The 20,616-nt window shown below is 41.0% G+C and overlaps 1 protein-coding gene across 1 annotated transcript; it reads right to left on the bottom strand.

The window, feature by feature from the left end:
- Positions 1-350: 350 nt before the first annotated feature.
- On the bottom strand, positions 351-20,429 carry TBC1D7 (TBC1 domain family member 7). Its single transcript, XM_054381600.1, has 8 exons — positions 20,391-20,429; positions 19,843-19,963; positions 19,103-19,183; positions 15,488-15,675; positions 12,552-12,689; positions 10,101-10,246; positions 1,325-1,454; positions 351-575 (listed from the first exon to the last, which is right to left on the bottom strand). Exons 2-8 carry the CDS (start codon positions 19,952-19,954, stop codon positions 489-491), a joined length of 882 nt encoding a protein of 293 aa, XP_054237575.1. The 5' UTR covers positions 19,955-19,963; positions 20,391-20,429; the 3' UTR covers positions 351-488.
- Positions 20,430-20,616: the final 187 nt, after the last annotated feature.

Raw genomic sequence — 20,616 nt, forward strand, 5'->3', positions numbered from 1 at the left:
CTTGAACATTTACATGAAAATTGTTAATAGTACTACATTTACATTGCTCACAAACTCATGTTCACCAAAGAGTTCTGGCAGGCTAACAGTAAATTCACCTTAAATACACCTCCATGTACTAACTAGTTATATCAAGTAAAAGCTGGCATACAAAGACATTTTTGAATTATAAGTAAGTACATTTACCTTGCTTCAAGAGCTAGATTTCCTTCTCCAAAAGAAGTCAGAAAGCACACTGTACAATCAGAATACTGCAGCTGGTTGGCTGAGAAACACTCTGGACATGATCACACCGCCATAGCTATCTTCATTCCATCTGTATTTATTGAAAAATAGTTACATATCTATCACTGTGGTATTAGCTACTTTAACAGCATCTTTACGTAGAAGAGGTAATGAGTAAGATCACTCTAGCGTGGGGCAACAGTGATAAAATGTCTTTTCAAATGTCTTTTTTTTTCCCAAGCTGTCCTAAGTGAAGAAAGTTCTCAGACCGAGTGTGCTGGAGTCCCGCAGTGTGTATGCCACAGATCGACAGCTTTGCTGACAATGGCATCAGTGTTATCTTGAGGAATCTACAAAAGATTAGGGCAAGATGCCTTGTCAGAGTGTTTTCACAGAATCACAGAATGTTAGGGGCTGGAAGGGACCTCAAGAGATCGAGTCCAACCCCCCCCATCAAAGCAGGATCACCTATACCAGGCTACAGAGGAACTCATCCAGGTGGGTCTTGACTATCTCCAGTGAGGGAGACTCTACCACGCCCCTGAGCAGCCTGTTCCAGTGTTCTGTCATCCTCACAGTGAAATAATTCTTCCTCCTGTTTCCATGGAACTTCCTATGCCTCAACTTCCACCCATTGCCCCTTGTCCTGTCATTGGGCATTGCCGAGAAGAGCCTGGCTCCATCCATCCATTTTACTTGGACTGTTTTGTTTCAAGTAAAGATTTTAAGTTTCCACTTCAGATTGTATCTTTTTATAAAAAAAGAAAACAAAACTAGAATTCCATCTCCCTGCCCTATCACCCTACCCACCACCCCTCAGTCCTTCATGTGCCATATTACCTCCAGGTGTTAGACAAAAAGCTTTTATTTGCAGAACAGTAAGATGGCCACCCTGGCCTCTCACACTTCACACATCCCTAACTCAGGCATCCTATTATTCCCATCCCTACTCATTCTCTCTTCACCTTGGTACTACCACACTATTCTCAGCAAGTAATGTAATAGCATCTTACGGAGGTTTGCAACAGGCAAATTACTAAGGCTAAAGCACACTTTAATAAACCATAAAAGATAATGCAAAGGACCACAGAGTACTTACATTTTCCAAAAACTGTGCAATCTTTTCTGCAGTATTCAGTGCTATTATCTTCATCTTAAAGGTTAATAATATCTCCAGAGCAACAAATACAAGAATCTTGCAGGACCCACTAATAACTTTGTCCCAAACTCTAAAAAAAATAAGAAAAAAGTCACTAAATATTACACACTGTAACTCAAATCAATTCTGTGTCAGTTTCTTAATCTTCTATTCACATAATTCTTTCAACATTATTTTCGCAATGTCTCCACTCACCAAAAAATTTAGACTGGAATTTAACTTATAATGAAGAAAATGAGGAAAATATTATGTAAAATCTCCAGGACTATTCTTAAAAAAGAAGGCAAAAAATCCCCAAACAACCAAGCGTGCACAGATGGGGAAAAAGGCACTGCCAATTCTTTCCCCTTTGCAATTCAGTTTTAATTCCTTGTCTTGCTATGATGATAAAGTTAATATAATTCCCAGATGACAAATATAATAATAACTTATAATACAATACTAACAAAAATAATAAATATAGGAATAAATAATTCAAGACTAAAATTTTACTGCTTCTCTTATGTTTCAAGCATCCCAGGACAAGTGCTCAGTGCAAGTTATTACACTGATATTGAAATCAGGTCTAGAAGCTTTAAGTAAGGCTATGGGAAAACTGAGATCACATTCCTGTTGCACCTCGAACACACAAGAACAGCTCCACCCATGTTCCATGGGCATCAGAACTGTAATTATGAATGACAAAACAGAAGACAGCAGACCTGAAGAACAGGAAAGAATTTTTAAAGTTTATATTAACGCCCACATTAATTTGAAAACAAATTCACTAATAAAAATGTAAGATACCCAGCCTTATTTTAAGTCTCCTGACTTCAGCCTCTTATAATTACATACAGCAGGTTAGATTTCATGCTCAGAAAACAGTCACATTTATCTTGCATTGTTTAGTCTAGTTCCAGAACAAATGTTTTAACAGTGGCAAAACAGATGGAGTAGTGAAATCACCAGCACCTAACAATTTTTGGAAGAGGGAGAAGGGGAGGGGGGGTGTTGCCCTCTACATCAAAGAACAACTGGAGTCCATGGAGCTCCACCTGGGCATAGATGAAGAGTGACAAAGACTCTATGGGTGTAATATTTCAAGTGTATTAGGGCAAGTAAAGACACTGCATAAGCTCAAAAGAAAAGTTTCTACATGAAACCTGTCCATACATAATTTTCCAAGCCCTTTTAAATTGAACTGACATAAATTTTACCTATGGTATAACTAGGAGAAGTGTGCTACAAAACAGTATTTATACTGAATGACAATGCCTGTCAGGGGTAACACTGATGTTAGGCAACTTCATCTCACCATTATTGGATAAAATTTCTGCATAGCATATAAAAATTGTACATGTTAGCAAAAAAAAAAAAAAAAAAAAAAAAAAAAAAAAAAAGACCCTAACATTTACATTTCACTGCCTGGCTGAGAAGATGATTACAATTTCTAGAAAGCTTGCAGAGAAGCCTATGGTTTCTAGAAAGCAAGCTACCTCCCTAAGAAATGCAGTGCTAAATCAGAAGTTAAATGAAATCATAAAAGACTGAGCTCAGATAATCTCTCACTTGACAAAAAACCTGAGTAAAACTCACAGGAGAATTGTAGACCTGTTTTCAATTCTCAGCACTTCCAACCCTGCCACTTGGGTACATTTCAGATAAGCATTCAGGCTTCTAGATCTAATCCAAGTTCATCTGTCACATGCTACCCATGAATTATGTTATTTCCTTAGAAAATGAGGCCATTATGATTACAACTGAGTAATTCAGAAACCTAAACTGGTAAGAAAAAGAGAACTTTTACGATGTTCCTGCAACTGCTGGGAAAAGGGATTGCTGTGCCACCAGAAGTACCACACTGAAATTTGCTTTTACTTCAGAGTGATTTTTAAAGTATTTTTACTTTTTCCATTTAAAAAAAAAAAAATCAGGTCAGCATAATATTCTATTTCAGTAAGGTAAAACAGTATGAGAATGCTAAACAGTAGACTAACTAGACAAAATATTTTAACACAGTATCATAGTACATTAGAGGTTGGAAAGGACCTCAAGTGGGTCCAACCCCCCTGCCAAAGCAGGATCACCTAGAATAGTCCACACAGGAACGCACTGACACAGACGGGTTTTGAATGTGTCTAAAGAAGCAGACTCCACAACCTCCCTGGGCAGCCTGTTCCAGTGCTCTATCACCCTCACTGGAAAGAAGTTTCTCCTCATGTTGAGGCGAAATCTTCTATATCCAAGCTTGTACCTGTTGTTCCTTCTCTTATTGTTGTGTACCATTGAAAAGAGCCTGGCCCCCTCCACTTGACACCCACCCTCAGATATTTATAGACATTGATCAGATCCCCTCTCAGTGTTCTTAAAACTAAACAGCCGCAGGATCTCTCAGTCTCTCTTCATAGGGGAGGTGCTCAAGTCCACTAATCATCCTCATGGCTCTGTCCAGCAGGTCTCTGTCTCTCTTGAACTGGAGAGCCCAAAACCAGACACAGTATTCCAGGTGTGGTCTCACCAGGGCAGAGTAGAGCAGGAGAAGAACCTCCCTAGACCTGCTGGACACACTTTTGTTGATGCACCCCAGGATACTGTTGGCTCTCTTGGCTTCAAGGGCTCCTTGTTGTCCCTTGGAGAACTTGCTGTCCACCAGCACTCCAAGGTCTTTCTCTGTGGAGCTGCTTTCCAGCAGGGCAGCCTCTAACCTGTACTGGTGTGTGTCGTTACTCCTCCCCAGATGTAGGACCCTGCACTTGTCCTTATTAAACTTCATGAGGTTTGCCTGCACCCAGTTCTCCATCCTGTCCAGGTCACGTTGGATGGCTGCACAGCCTGAGGGGGTGTCAGCCAACCCCCCCAGTTTTGTATCATCAGTGAACTTGCTGAGGGTACTCTCAATTCCCTCATCCAGTTCGTTGATAAAGACATTGAACAAAACTGCACCGATCCATGGGGAACACCACTGGCCACAGGCCTCCAAGTTAACTCTGTGCACTGATCACAACCCTCTGAACTCTGCTGTCAAGCCAGTTTTCAATCCACCTCAAAGACCAACTATCTATGCCACGTTTCTTGAGCTTTTCAATGAGAGTATTATAGGAGACAGTATCAAATGCTTTACTGAAGTCAAGATATATGACATCCACTGCTCTTCCCTCATCTACCCACTTGGTCATAACTTCATAGAAGGCTATCAGATTAGTTAGACAGGATCTCCCCTTTGGTAAATCCATGTTGGCTACTCCTCATAACATTCTTGTCTTCCATGTGGTTAGAGATAACCACCAGGATGAGCTGCTCCATCATCTTTCCAGGGGTGGAAGTGAGGTTGACTGGTCTGTAGCTGCCTGGGTCCTCCTTCACACCTTTTTTGAAGCCTGGAGTGACATTTGCTTTCTTCTAGGCATCAGGAACCTCTCCTGTTCTCCATGACTTTTCAAAGATGATGGAGAGAGGTTCAGCAACAGTATCTGCCAGCTCTCTCACTCATGGATGCACCCCATCAGGGCCCACATGTTTTGTGTCTTCAGTTGGTGTAAGAGATCTCTAACCCAGTCCTGACTGACCAGTGGAATGTCCTCTTCCCTCCAGTTCTGCTCCCTTGCTTCCAAGAGACTGAGGTCTCTGAGCTCAGTTATATACATGAACTGATTAAAAGTGGTATAGGTTTGAAATGGAAGATTCTGACAAGAAATATGAAATCAAAACTCTGTGTCTAAATTTTTTTCTTTTACACTCTCAAGATGACACAGCTCCAGAAAACGTGCAGTTCCACACAGAAATTTAAAACAACCCTGAATCTTCCAATAGCAAAACCGCTCTGGTGCAAATTCTTCTTAGACTTCTGGTTCTCAGACAGAAGATCCTAGTAGTGAAATTAAATCATATGAGCTCTAAATCAAAATATGTCTTAGAAGATATGCATAAAGGTTCCTAATGCAGTAGATTGCAAAGGATCACAGACCTACAGCAAAAAGGTCTGAAGAGACTGCCAAGATTCAGGCAGAGCAGTCACTTCTACTGGCAATAGTTGAAGTTCTAAGGCATTAAGGGCAGAATGAAAGGTCAATCATTATTTGATGAAAGTAACCTACAAATACAAATGTGAAATATAGAAGCAAACCATTTGTGTTCAGTTGTTCTTAAGGATGCAACAAACATTTTATACATGCTTACAGAAATCATGTAGCCATAAAAGTAGTAAAAGCTTTCAACCACCACATCATGCACAACCACTACACAAAGACGACTGCTATATTGGAGTCTTACAGGTGTTTGATGAGAAGAATTTACTGTGTAACAATTACCACACTGCACACAGCATAACTCCTAGAGGTCTTCTACCTCTAGAGTTGTGGTTAAAAGAACTTTTTTTCTCTCAGACATTCCTTGCCAGCAGTAAAACATACAGAACCTCAAAGACCACAGTACAAGACTAAGGAGCATGATTTCTGATCTTATAGCTTGTTCCCTAAAATGTCTTTATTTTCATAACAGCAAATGAAACACTTTTAAAAACAGCTGTTCCCCACTTTCCTTCATGAAATGAAAAGTTCCAGATAAACAAGCAAGACTGCATTTATGTCATGGGTTAACACAGCCCACTCTCACAAGCCCTCCTACACACACACAGAGACAGAAGGAAAAGTAACAAAAAAAAACCTCTGGGTTGAGATAAAGAGAGTTTAATGAGATGATAAGATATATGATTACCTTAGCCTATTTGCAGAAAAGTGCAACAAAATGCAAAAGCAGCAGCAGAAGCCAGTGATAAAACGGTTCCCCCCCAACCCTATCATGCAGCAGCCAGCACAGTGGAAAGGATCAACACCCCAAACCCAAAACCTGAAAACAGCAACCAGAACAGGAAGCCTCTCATTATAATCCAAACTTCAAGCCCCATAATACTTTGCTCCAGCCAACACTTTCATTTTGAAGCTGGCATGATGGCATCATGGTACCAAGTATCTGCAGCAGATTCAACTCAACTCATGACAATTCACTATTCAGATTATAACCGACTTGGCCATTACAAAGCATTTTCTACATTGTAAAATTTTCCTTGAACCTTTGTGCTGGTTTGGGGCCAGACAGATCCTCTCTTGCCCCGAAAGGGACAAAAGAATGAGACTCACACAAACGGATTGGAGAGTGATGGAAAGTTTAAATGGAAAAGCAATTGGTGAAGCTACAGAGAACTACAAGCTACAAAGCATAGTGACAAAGAGTATCCCAAAAGCGTACAGAACCCCTCACAGAATTCCCAGAGGCTTCCCAATCCTTCCCTTCTTCCCACCTGAGGGTAAACCCAAACCCCCCAGGGCTCTTTCTTCCCCCTCCCGCTGCTAGGCAAGTCTCAGGCTGGCCAGGTCTGAGACTGCCCCCCCCTCCATTCTCCTCCTGGCATTAGGCCTAGACAGGCCTAAGAGGCCTTGAGGATACTCCCCCGGCATTACCCGATAAGAGAGGACATCTCCCGTGGGAGCAGAGAGGGAAGAAAGAGAAAGAGAATGACTTTGCAGATGGCCTTATAGGGTGCAGGACTTATGGGTAGAAATACGTCGTTTCCTGTGTCCACCCCTGTGGGTGGGCACCCAGGACACCAGAGGTGTATCTCATGCGGCAGTGGCAGGGGGCACCCAGCCTAAACTGCCACATGCCACCCCTTATTTCATACCCATAATTCCTGCACCCAAAACATATCATCAGATCAGAAACAACTTTCAGATGACATGTCTGGCAAAGTCCAAGTCTCCATCTGGGCGTCCTTCCGAAAGGTCTCTCCCTCGGGCTCAGGTAACAGTTCAGTCCAGCTCTTCTCCCTCATCCTATGGAACGTCCCAGCGACGCAGAGTTCATTCTTCTGCACGGTGAACTCTTCATGGATCCGATGGAGCATCCTGGCCACCTGGAAACAACCTCATAACTTCTGAACCAAACATTTCTCCATCCACTCAAGCGGCATGTTTCCACCCCTCGGGGCAATCGAGTCTGAGCAATCAGGCTCCTCAACTCGACTCCTTCCACCCCTTGCAGGCAACAGCACGCTGAGACTTTCCAAAGCTGCACGGACCTTTCCCAAGCCCAGTGCTGACCGCTTCCAGCCGCGGCCCGAGGCTAATACGGATGCACACCACACACAGGCACACCGCTCCCCCTGAACGTACGCATGCCAAGGCATGGAGGCATCCGGCTACACAGCCCTCCCCCGGAGAGGGAGTGGCTGCACTGCAACCCACCGAGAAGAGAGGCGGAGCCAGGTGCTAGGCGCCATTTTCGGAACGCGTCCGAAAATCAGGGGAGAGATAACAGCGAGAGCCGCCGTCACCTCTGCAGCCGCGGTACAGATCAAAACCGCCGCCACCCCTCGGGCCACAAGAGCGGCTTTTCCAGCCAAAGCTATACTCGCTCCCTGGGTCCTTGGAAGCAGCTTTTGAACTGGAGCCATCGCCCGCCTCCTTGAGTTGCGGGAGCCACCGCTCACCGCCCCGCTGCGGTTAGCCCCCACCGCCGCGGGACAAGCCGACCCTGGTCTGCTTCCGACTGTTCCTCCCCCTTCCTCGGCTCCGCGCCGCTCTGCTCGCCGCTGGCGCCGCGGGGAACAAAAGGGAAAGGGGCAGGCACCGCATTCTTAAGCTTTCCCCCAGTGCCTGCAGCTAGAGAATCGCCGCTGCCGCTTCGGAACAGCAGGAGGGATTCTACGCCACGGCTACGCACCAGGGTGTCCCCTCGGAACCCATAAAACGCCCACACGGTCGCCCCAGCACAAAACCTTGAGCCCAGCCACCAGAAACCAACAACGCCCAGATACCATTTTAACTTTTCCACCCCTGCTCTTCTCCAATCCAATTTGCAGAGTTCAGCACAGGAACCATCCTCTGCTACCAAAAATCTGTGCTGGTTTGGGGCCAGACAGATCCTCTCTTGCCCCGAAAGGGACAAAAGAATGAGACTCACACAAACGGATTGGAGAGTGATGGAAAGTTTAAATGGAAAAGCAATTGGTGAAGCTACAGAGAACTACAAGCTACAAAGCATAGTGACAAAGAGTATCCCAAAAGCGTACAGAACCCCTCACAGAATTCCCAGAGGCTTCCCAATCCTTCCCTTCTTCCCACCTGAGGGTAAACCCAAACCCCCCAGGGCTCTTTCTTCCCCCTCCCGCTGCTAGGCAAGTCTCAGGCTGGCCAGGTCTGAGACTGCCCCCCCCTCCATTCTCCTCCTGGCATTAGGCCTAGACAGGCCTAAGAGGCCTTGAGGATACTCCCCCGGCATTACCCGATAAGAGAGGACATCTCCCGTGGGAGCAGAGAGGGAAGAAAGAGAAAGAGAATGACTTTGCAGATGGCCTTATAGGGTGCAGGACTTATGGGTAGAAATACGTCGTTTCCTGTGTCCACCCCTGTGGGTGGGCACCCAGGACACCAGAGGTGTATCTCATGCGGCAGTGGCAGGGGGCACCCAGCCTAAACTGCCACAACCTTGTTACATCCCAAAGTTTTCAGGCAGCTGAAAACGAAGTGATTGCTTTCTTTGTGTCTTGTTTTCTGCTTTTCAAACGTTCTCAGGCAGCAGCACTACAGAAACCATACAAGCTTTGTTTCAAAAGCCCTTCTGTGAAATGCCATGCTCAAGAATTTTCCCCTAACTTTTCTAACTGTGGAATCCCAATATAATGCACTACTTCATTAACTCTGTAATACTCAACCTGCCTGGTACTTTTTAAAATGAAGACTCTGTTGTGGTTTGTAGGAAGAGGGCTGCCCATATCACCACAGCAGTTTAACCCCAGCAACGAAGCACTACAGAGCCACTCACTCATTTCCCCAGACTCAGAGGAATGGGGAAAGAATTGGAAGAGTAAAGGTGAGAAAGAAACTCATGAGTTGAAACTAATCAGGTTTAGAATTTAAAAGATTTTTTTTTAAGGAAATAGGAAGAAAGAACAAAAGAGAGAGGCGAAAGCAAAAAAAAAAAATAAAAAAGGAAAGAGGGAAATAAAACCTGAGAAAGACAAGTGGCACAAATGAAAACAATTGCTCACCACCAATTGATTGTTCCCCAGTGTATCCTTGAGGAGCAGCCCCTTCCCTGCCAACCCCCTGCCCTCAGTTTTTTATTGCTGAGCATGACATCATAAAGTATGGAATATCCCATTGGACAGCAGTCCTAGCTGTGTCCTCTCCCAGCTCCCTGTGCAACCCCAGCCTACTCTGTGTAAGCCCTGCTCAGCGACAGCTAAAACATCCCTGTGTTATCAACACTGCAGCACAGATTCAAACCACAGCCCTGTACCAGCTACTGTGAAGAAAATTACTTTAAACTCAGACAAAACCAGTACACATTCCCCAAATCTTTTCCATCTAATGATAATAAAGTATTATAAGCACTCCCTAAGCAAGGATTTTGGTTAAAGAGCCTGAAAACTGACTACCATTGAGCTTGTCTATCACTGAGAGGGGATTAGGAGTTTTAAATCGTAGGAGGCATAAAGTGTTTAACAGAATCAGCTGCTATATGTAACTCCATTCTTTGTTAATTTCACTGCAAGAAATTATCACACAGAGATTATCTTCTGTCAGTAACAAAGTGGAATCAAATTCAATTTATCACTTCCAAATCCACAATAAGGTTAACTCCATAATCTTAGAGATAAAGTGAGCAAAGCTCTTTGCCTGCTAGTGGTAACAGAAAAAATTACTATGTAATTACAAACAGGAAGGAAAAGAGAACTTGCCTTTGTAAACTGGACTCAGGTAAACAGCCTGCAAAACACTTTTTAAACCAAAGATCATAAGGGAGTTTGTTCATGGCAGTACATGCTTTCAGGTGCATCAAGAGTCTGTTATCTTCAATGTTCAAATACTGCTCCAGAATTTTTGGCTGAGAAAGGAATTGGAGAATTTTCGGTAACTTTGAGTGTCCTCCATAATTTACAGCCACTCTGAGACAAGTAATATCGTTCAAATTCAATCAGCACAAAACAACATGTTAAAATAATGAACTCCGGTTGTTTTAACTAAAAAAAAAACCCTGTGTTTCAGAATACAAGCGCAGCCAAATTCTGCAATTAACTAATAAAGTATTTAGGTCAACAAACAAACTCAGGTTCCTTAAATTGCTGACCACTAGCAGAACTTCCAAAATATACAGTATTCCCTAATCCAAGTAGGTGTTTGAGAGCTTAAGGCAATGCAGGGATTAAACATGCAGTAATTACTTCTACTTTCACATGGAAAATTGAGTTTCAATCACCTCAAGCCTAATCACCTTAGCACATGTCAAAAAAACCCTACACACCATGCAGTAAAATTCAGAAATTCTAAGTGTAAATCCCTGTGGAACATAGTAGAAGCTGGACACTGATTTTTTATTTAAAAAAACAAAGTATTCAGAAGAAGGATAGTAACTCAAGCAATTCTACAATTCCACGATTCAAAAAGCATGGATAATTTTCATTTTGTTTAAATTCTAAGATAATACAACACATTGTCATAGATTCAGGAGTATCTTTGTGCTTTTTGCAATAATTAGGTAAACAGCTAATTACTTCAACTCTCAAATGCAGAAAACACTTTCTTTGTCCATATTCTAACATCCAGAGATTTGACACGCTGTTCATGGTAAAACAAAAACTTAGGGAGGAAGACACCTGGCACTCTCCCTGCAGTGAGAGCACATACTTCCTTTAAAACTGCTGCTCCATCCTTTGAAAGGAATTACAGAAATTGGTAAAGTTGAATATATCATCTCCAGCAACAGGAGGTGGGTTTAAAAAAGCATTTCTTTGTTCCAAAAGAATAACAAAGGACATGCATAATTTCTGTTTATTTTTTGTTGTTAGGTACTCCGGTATGTTTATCTCAGTGGATATCGTTGACTGAAGCTTTCACAGAATTAACCAGGTTGGAAGAGACCTTTGAGATCATCAAGTCCAACCTATCACCCAACACCATCTAATCAACTAAACCATGGCATTAAGTGCCTCATCTAGTCTTATTTTAAACACTTCCAGGGACGGTGATTCCACCACCTCCCTGGGCAGCCCATTCCAGTGGGCAACCACTCTTTCTGTGAAGAATTTCTTCCTAAAATCCAGCCTAAACTTTCCCTGGCACAGCTTGAGATTGTGTCCTCTCGTTCTGTTACTGGTTGCCCAGGAGAAGAGTCCAACTCCCACCTGGCTACAACCTCCCTTCAGGTAGTTATAGACAGCAATGAGGTCTCCCCTGAGCCTCCTCTTCTCCAGGCTAAACACCCCCAGCTCCCTCAGCCTCTCCTCATAGGGCTGTGCTCCAGACCCCTCACCAGCTTTGTGCCCTTCTCTGGACATGTTCCAGCATCTCAACATCTTTCTTAAACTGAGGAGCCCAGAACTGTACTCAAGGTGTGGCCTAACCAGTGCTGATTACAGGGGCAGAGTGACTTCCCTGCTCCTGCTGGCCACACTATTCCTGATACAGGCCAGGATGCCATTGGCCTTCTTGGCCACCTGGCACACTGCTGGCTCATGTTCAGCCTACTGCCAACCAGTACCCCCAGGTCCCTTTCTACCTAGCTGCTCTCCAGCCACTCTGTCCCCAGCCTGTAGCGCTGCATTAGCCTATTCTGTTAAGACTATCTGAAGAATTACAAAAGCTTTTGTAATTAAGTATACATTTTCTTTACAATCAAAATTTAATTTTATAAACTGGTAAGATAAACATTCAAATTGAATATTCTATGACAGCATTGAAATGATCAGTGCCTAAATAACTCTATTCCCTTTTTTATTTGCACCCTACTGTTTTCCTGAAGACTGTTTTTCTCTTCCATTTATAAAGCAAGAAAAGTTCTTTATGAAAGCACTTTGTCTATCATCCAGTGAGCAGCGTATAGATGCCAGAGATGCCACCTAAAAAGCAGCATGTCACTCTGTGACATTTTTATTGTTTACAATGAATTCTTAAGTGGCCAGTTTGTGAGAAGTATCACTGAATACATACAAGCTCTATCAGTTTGTAATGCTACCTTAGACAAAATGTCCTACAGGATGGCACAGTGACAACACAGAAAGCACTCCTCCCGGTTTTTCAAAACAGTTGGTACAACAGAATCCAGCTGGCACTCCATTTGTCTCTGTTTATTAATGCTTTCCATGACTGGTTCTCTTCACAGCAAAAATAAGAAAAAAGTGGTTTTCCCTTACCAGTTGTTGTAAGGAATCTTTGTGCTTGCTGTTCAGCTGATTCACAAAGCAACTGACAAGCCAGTAGCACTCTATAGGATCCTCCACCATTTCCTCCATTGCTTTGGCAATAGCAAGAAAAACTTCATCTTCAGGTTCCTGGAAAACAAAGCCAAGAAAGTGAACTACAGAGAAGTACTGGACTATCTAATTTAAACTATTCTTACAGTCATTTTCCTTGATATTTGGGAAAGCAAAGTGCAATCCACAAACACAAAGAGCTGTTCTGACCCTCATAAATAAAACATCAGGCATTATGGTGACAAATACCTATTAAAGCATAAAAAAATAGACTCGCCTTTCTTTTAAAACCAAAATATACAACAGGAGTTTGGAACAACTCTGACTCAAAGTTCTCAAATAAGATAATACTGCATCCTGACAAGGTAGCAATAACCCTGCCTCTATGCCCCACTTTTTTATAACGCAGAGCAGCAGAATTTTTCATCCTATTCCTTGCTAAGGGTCAAACATGCCCCTCAAGCGCCTTTGTCATGGATGTTAGTTACTGAAGAAGATAATGCAGACATGAACTGTATGCCTACCTTCAACATACAGAAAGTCATTTTGTTTGAGAAATATCTTCTTAGAGACAACTATCTTTTCCCCACAATACCTGATGGGCATGCTACCATCTTTTCTCCTGAGGATACACTTTGCTAACAGAAGTATCAGCATGCCTAAACCACAGTTAATGATTGCACAGAGGGTAAATGGAGGTGAACTAACCCTAAACCAGCTAAGCCTCATGCCAACAGCAAACTCGGGAAGTGTCTGAACCAACCAGGAAGATGCACAAGATGCTCTATACTTGTCCCATTTCTTACAGCCTTCCTTACACAGGCAGTACTGACTACAATAGAAGGCATGGTAACAAGCCAGGTATGTATCCACAGTCTGATCTGCTGTAACCACCAGCAGCAATAAGCTACAGCACCACAGGCTTTTGCACAGATTGCAACTCATGCAAGATGCACAGTCTTAACATTACTGCAATGTGCTTCTGCTATCTAGGCTACTGCAACACACACATATCCCTGCCTAAACTGTCCATGTTCAGATACACAAAACATAACTATCAGAATTCCATGATTTGTGACTCAAGTATTTTAAAACGTTGAGACAATCCAACATTGTTTTTAAACTTCCTCTCCCTCCACAATAAAACTTTTGTGTTACCATCAGCAGTAACGTTTTACAAGTTTAAGCGAACAGTTACCATACTGTAAGTCTAAAGGTGCATCAAGAGTGTGGCCACCAAGTTGAGGAAGGTTCTCATCCCCCTCTACTCTGCCCTAGTGATTGCTGTGTTCAGTTCTGGGCTCCCCAGCTCAAGAGAGGCAGGGATCTACTAGACAGGGTCCAATGGAGGCTACAAAGATGATAAGTGGACTGGACATCTCTTTGATGAGGAAAGGCTGAAACACCTGGGGCTCTTTATCCTGGAGTAGACTGAGAGGGGATCTTAACAATGCCTATCATTATCTAAAGGATGGAGGTCAGGAAGATGGGACCAGCCTCTTTCCAGTGGTGTTCAGTGATAGGACAAGGGGCAACATGCACAAACTGGACCCCAGGAAGTTCCCTCAGAACAGGAGTAAAACCTTTTCTGTCAGGGTGCCAGAGCACTGGTATAGGCTGCCCAGAAAGGTTGTCAAGTCTCCTTCTCTGGAGAGATTCAAATCCTGCCTGGGCACAATCTTGTGCAAACTGCTCTAGGTGAACCTGCTTTAGCAGATGCGTTAGGATGACCCCCAGAGGTCCCTTCCAACTCCTACCATTCTGTGAAACCAAGCTGGAATAGAGAGGACTCTTTCTGCAGCAAAACCAACACAAGTTACAGGACTAATAACTGTGGATTCGCTAAACAATCTCTATGAACCCCTGACAGGGTACTGACAGCAGCTAGTGCTTACAATGCACTGACAAAGAGTTGCTCAGAAAGCAAGACTGCTCTAGATAGGATGACTTTCAGCCCACTGGGTCACATTTCAACATCAAGGAAACTTCTCTACAGGAACTTGCAGGGTAGGGTGGCCATGTTCTTCAGATAATTAAAAGGGCACAAAACTCTCTCTCCTCCAACAAAAGAATGTTGGATATAACCCTCCAGTCCAAAATGTTAGTGCATTTTCCCATGTTAACTTTGTTTAAACTTTATTTTTTATTATTATTATGACTTTTTAAAAATTGTGTCGAATTTTATTACAGATAAAAAAATAAAAAATTAAGCTGGGCTAGAATGAACATGGATAAATTAACATTAATTACAGGATAAAATCCACTACAGAAAGCCCCATGGCTCCTTTCATCACCTCCTCTTTCATAAAGGCTTACATGTAAGATCCATATATTGTTTTTATCATCAAAGGCTTATCATCAAAACAGAGTTGTTTTACCAGTATGTGAGCGCATGTAAACTACATGCAACACCTGACAGAAGCCTAACATAAAAAGGAGGACAGAAAATTAAAGTCTAGACTTGAAAACAAATAATTTAGATATATGATGTAACTTTCAATAAGCCACTGCTTGTACTGGCTCTAAATTATTCCTGTTCCAGGACATTCAAAAATCTATAAGATTATGACGTTTTTGTTTCAGTGATATAAAGACATTGGAAGTGCACTAGAGGACAAAAGGCTTGAAGCCTGGCAGGCAAAACAAACAAAAGAGATTTTAAGGCACAAAATCTTACATAAGTACTCAGAGAAAGAAAAAGAGAAAAGCTAAAGACTAACATCTCTTATTTTATACTCATATTTCTCTGTTTTCCATTCACCTTACTTTGTCTATGTGCATTTGTTGAGCTACTTGCAGTTCAGTTTCTCACAGGTTTATAGTTTGAAGGTAAAATAAAATACTGTATTTAAAAGACTATTAAAATGACAACTGACCAATGGGAAAGCCATGTTTCGAGGCAATTTTCCTGATTCCAGCTGATGTATGCGGAGGAAAACATCCACCTGCGGGGTAGAGTCATTAATGAAACGAATTACACGAAGAGCGTGGTGTACATCCCAGTACTGCTCCTTCCGGTACTTCATCACCAAAGCATGAGATTCATGGTGAGGAGGAATAATTCCTAAAATATAAAATTAAATTAAATTTAAAAAAGAGAAAAATAAGGAAATGTAAAAGTGATAAGCCATTGTAAAGATCAAACACAGAGCACTCAAACTCCCTTTCCAAGAGATCTGCCTGAATTCAATTTCTACTACAGCTCAAGCTTACGGAAACATAGGACCTGGCACTGCAGTTTATAAACTTGGTCAGAGAATACAGAAAGAAAAACGTAACAAATTGGAAGTCTATGGACCAATGAAGCATTTATAAATACAAAAACAAATTTTGTATGTTAACTGAGCATAGCTAAAATCTACCCTCACACCTTCTACAAGATTTTCAGCAAATGAATGCTAACTCTTCTGTACACCACATCAGTGTTCTGATAAGAAATGCCATTGTGATAGATGAAAAATAATTTTATTCTCCTCTCCTTTTCTTAATTTTTAAATTGTTAATCTTAGTTGTTACTTGCTTCTAGCTAGTTGTAGTTTTTAATACTGTAGATTTTAATAAAGTAGTAGGTGCATATTTATGCTCAGCATCCATTTATTTTGGAAACAAAGTGGATGTAGAATGATTTTCATATATATATTAGCTGTTCCACGTTCCAAAATCCAAGCTTTGAGACGATAAGACAATGTACTCATGCAATTAACTAATGCAAAGATACTGCACATTCCGGTATTATTTAATTTACTGTTAGTTCTCTGCCAGAAAATTCTTTACTTGCTCCATCATAGATTAATCCTCTCTAAAACAACATACAAAAGCAAATTCAATCACATAGGTTGGATCAGTAACAGATTAAAATTTACCACCCAAACACTGTGCAAGATAATGTTTTTCACTTTCTTAACACAATACAAATATTGTTTCAACACTCCTAGGAGGAAAAAAATAAAAAAAAGAAAAAAGTACTTAAATAGAGAAGCAGAGAAAATTAAACTACAGCCTCCAGAAGATATGTTCAACACTTCATTCAATCCTTCCCCACACTCAAAAACCAATCTTGCCATGCACTGCTGTCCACAACAGAACTGTCACAGGCTTCAATAGAAATAAGACCTTACATACACCACAGCAAAAAAAAGCCATTACATTAGTAGATCAGATTTTTTCCTGTTGTAGAAACCAAACAGAACAAAGTATTCTTCAAAAATCAGTTCTGAAATAGGCTACCTGCTGCTTTTACCTCTCATTTAAAGAAAAAAATCCTGCCAAGTGTTAAGACACAAAGTGGCTGCATTTTAGCAACAAGCCTATCAGACAGAAAATTATCTTTTATTTTCCAACTACAAACCTTTCTGCATTTCAAAAACTGGGGCAGAGCAAGACATTTTATGTACATACTCCCAAATACAGAAGACTACCCCAGGCAGAGAGAAAAGAAGTTTAAACACCAGAGGGATGTCTAGAAACCATCACCAGTCATATTTGAACAGAGACATCACTGATACGCCATGTGGGAGAGCATCAAGCCTTGGTACATTTCAAAGAACATTGCTGGCAGGACAGAATCACCTTTTGTTAAACTATTAACACTGTTCAGAGATGTAACACATTCCATCAGAAGTGGAGTGAGCTGTTGTTACAGTCATTCCATGCACTGACCTTCTGAATACCAGCTTTTCTAACAAGTGTTAGAGATGCAGCATAAGAGAAATCCTTGTCCCTCTGCTCACCCACGTCTGACAGAATGACAGCATGTGTACTTAATATAACTCATTCTGGGTTTAAAACACAATATTCCTTTAAAACAAATCTACATCATTTTCCATACAACTAACTCCAAAGGTGTTTTGTGTTATCGTGATTCACAAATCATCCTAAAACAAAGACAGACCACTGGCTCTGCAGTAAGCTACAAGTTTGCCAAGAGTTTCTACTTCGCTATTATTATTTGACTGAAGGATCTTACACCAAGTCACTCATCCAAACTTCCTATAGTGTACTTCCTACTAACAATATTTTAAAGGATGATGACTGACTACTCCACTAGGGCCCAGGGTACAACGATATTTTTCGTCCTAAAATTTGTGCTCCAATGGCAGAGGCTTTCATCAAGTAAGGTTTCTCTGTTAGTTCAATGATCAATGCAAAGAACTTTTGTAACTAGATCTTGCACCTTCTGTGCACTATTTACTACCTCTCCCCCAAAAAAAGCCTAAAAATCAAAATGATCAAGAATATGAAGCTACAATCTTTAAACTGTTGAAAATTGGAGGAAGAAAAAGAAGGGGGTGGGGGGAAATTGCTTAAAATTCAGCTAAAACTTTCTAATATATTATTTCAAACTCCAGATGGAACATGGAGACCAAGAAGGGAAACAGAAGGCATTTACTTGAAAATTGTTCAAGATCATGACACAGCCTATGATAAATAAACTTCCTGAAACAAAGAAAAACTATTTTGTAAAATATTCATTGAGGTAGGAGTCACCAGTTTTCCTGACACGGAAACCATATGCCAAAGTCTTCATATTAGAAATATACATATGGGGTCTGTATCATGTGTTCTGGAGAGACAGAAGGACAAAGAAGGAGGAGAGTTCACAGACAGCAAAAGACAGCAGCTTCCAAGCCGATGTGCAGACTGATGCTGCTGGTCTGCCCCTGATGAAATATTTCAGACATCAGTAACCTTCCTGCCAGCACAGCCCTTGGAGCCACACTAAAGTTTTTCACAAGTGGCACAAAGCTCCATCAGGAACAGTAAGGTAAATCACTTTTCTCTTCTATAGATTCATCACACAAGTACCTTCACATTCAATCTGGCAGTGGTCCTCCACATGAAGCAACTCTAAGGGAAACTCTCCAGGTACCTTGTAAGGGTCAGAATTCCTGGACCTTTCACAAACCCCCCTGTCTCCAAGTGACTTGACCTCACATCTGGTAAACCAAACACACTTGACTAGTTACTGCAAAGTCATTAGTACTTTTGAATTAATCATCTGACTAACATACTTCAAGGAAAACAAACTATTTATGGATATTTTTATGGTATCTGAAGATACTGTCATTTATCTCTGGCCTTGTAACTTCTTTGATGGCAAACACAACCTAAAGCCAGAGGCAAAACCAGAAGAACACAAAGCTTCTCTTTACAATAAATGCCCATTCCTTACTCCACTCAGTTATTATCATTTGCCTTTCAAATCTGTTTTATAAATTTACTTGGATGGTCTTACAAAATTAAAGATAGAAATGCTCTCTTCTAGGTACACGTCAGCAAGAGTTCTCAAAAACTCTGAATAGAAATTATTTTGTAATTGCCATTGTGCGTACAAGATGGATAGAAAAACAAGCTAAATATGTATCAGTAGGCAAGGTAGCACAGAATAATCCATGTCATTAACTCTCTGTAGAAGTAAAAAAAACAAAACCACAAAGACACCTTTCTACATAGTCTTTTCCACAAAGAATCACAGCTGTTAGATTTCATACCTAAAAGCACTTTCCACACCAGTATACGATACATGGATGGGAGAGGAAACCTTTGACTAAATGTGCAAAGCTTCTCAATATCTGTAGAGAAATAAAGGGAAAAAAGTAAGATAAATTTAAATATAATTATGAATATGTTTTAGTTTCTGATCTACCAAAGATCCTCAGAGGCAGATTGAAATCCCCACTTTCAATATCAGCAAATGCTTTCACTGCTTCAACTGAAAATAGAATGTGCCTGACAAACTGCAAGTATTCTGCAAAACTTACATATTGGTTTGATTTACAGCAAAACTACCTTCAGTTTCACTAGGAAGAAACTGTACCATTTTTATAGACATTTTGTAAATCAGGTTGCTATGTCAAAACAATTAAGGGCATTTATCTTTCTGTTCTGTTAGAGATGTGGTGCTCCTTAGGGACCAGCAGCAGTAACAAAATCTTCATTGTTTTGAGGCTAGACGGAAGTAACAGCATGAGACAATACATCTTCAGATTAAAATTGCTTTCATTTAAAAAATGAGAGAAGAAAAAATAAGCAATGAGACAAATCTTAACAGTTTTAAAAATCAGATTTTCTTATCTTTGAAATTCAAAGGACTGCTAGAGTAACAGAGAGATTAGTGGTAAAAGATGTGAAACTTGTATAAATACTAAGCTCAGTAGCTAAATAGTTTTTATTATTTCCTCACCAACCCCAAAGCACCAAGGTAATAGAGGAAACAGTGATGTCAACTTGCCCAATCTGTCATCTTTTAACAGAATTTCCAGTGACTTCTTTTCTTCAACTCCACGAAACCCCACTTTTTCATAATACACTGAGCGAAAGTTTCTCTGAGAGTCATCAGCCATGATTGATTCCTTTTGGAGAAACAGTAAAAAACAATCACCTTAAGAAGACTTACAAGAATACATTCCTATTCTGCTAGGGTCAGGTGCTTTTGCACACCGATCAAAGCAGCCTGCCTACGCCTCTATAGTATTAATAAAACCTACATAAACTTAAGAGTTTCCAAGTTTGCCATATGAAAACAGAGACAATCAAAAATAACTGAATCTAAAGAAAGTCTAAAGAGATGCAACTTCCAAATGAAACACAGGGGTTTCATTTAGTCTTGCAGAACACTATACTACTTTTCAGAAAGTTTACCAAAGTCTTTTATGTGATATTGTATATTCCAAATCCAATATAAAAAATACAGTTAAGAGACTGGCAAAAATTTGGCTATGGAAATCCTCAAGTACAACTGTTATTCAGACAAGTAAAATCACCAGGTTTCATACTCACCAAGCAAGGTGGCCAGAAGCAAGAGCAAGCCTAGTAGCACAGAGGTGACAGGAAACAGCAAGGCTAGGTATGTGGTTCTGTTCTTAAGTTGCAGATCTGATTTAAATGTTCACACTGTAAGCAGGTGCCATAACAGCCAGTGTCTCGAGCTTCTTATTCCAGTTCTTAAAAGAAGTAAATGTCTCATCCCTATACTGGAAACAATGGTAAATTGTAGAGAGTACTC

This window comes from Indicator indicator, chromosome 6 (assembly GCF_027791375.1).
Source record: "Indicator indicator isolate 239-I01 chromosome 6, UM_Iind_1.1, whole genome shotgun sequence".
Classification (NCBI taxonomy): domain Eukaryota; kingdom Metazoa; phylum Chordata; class Aves; order Piciformes; family Indicatoridae; genus Indicator; species Indicator indicator.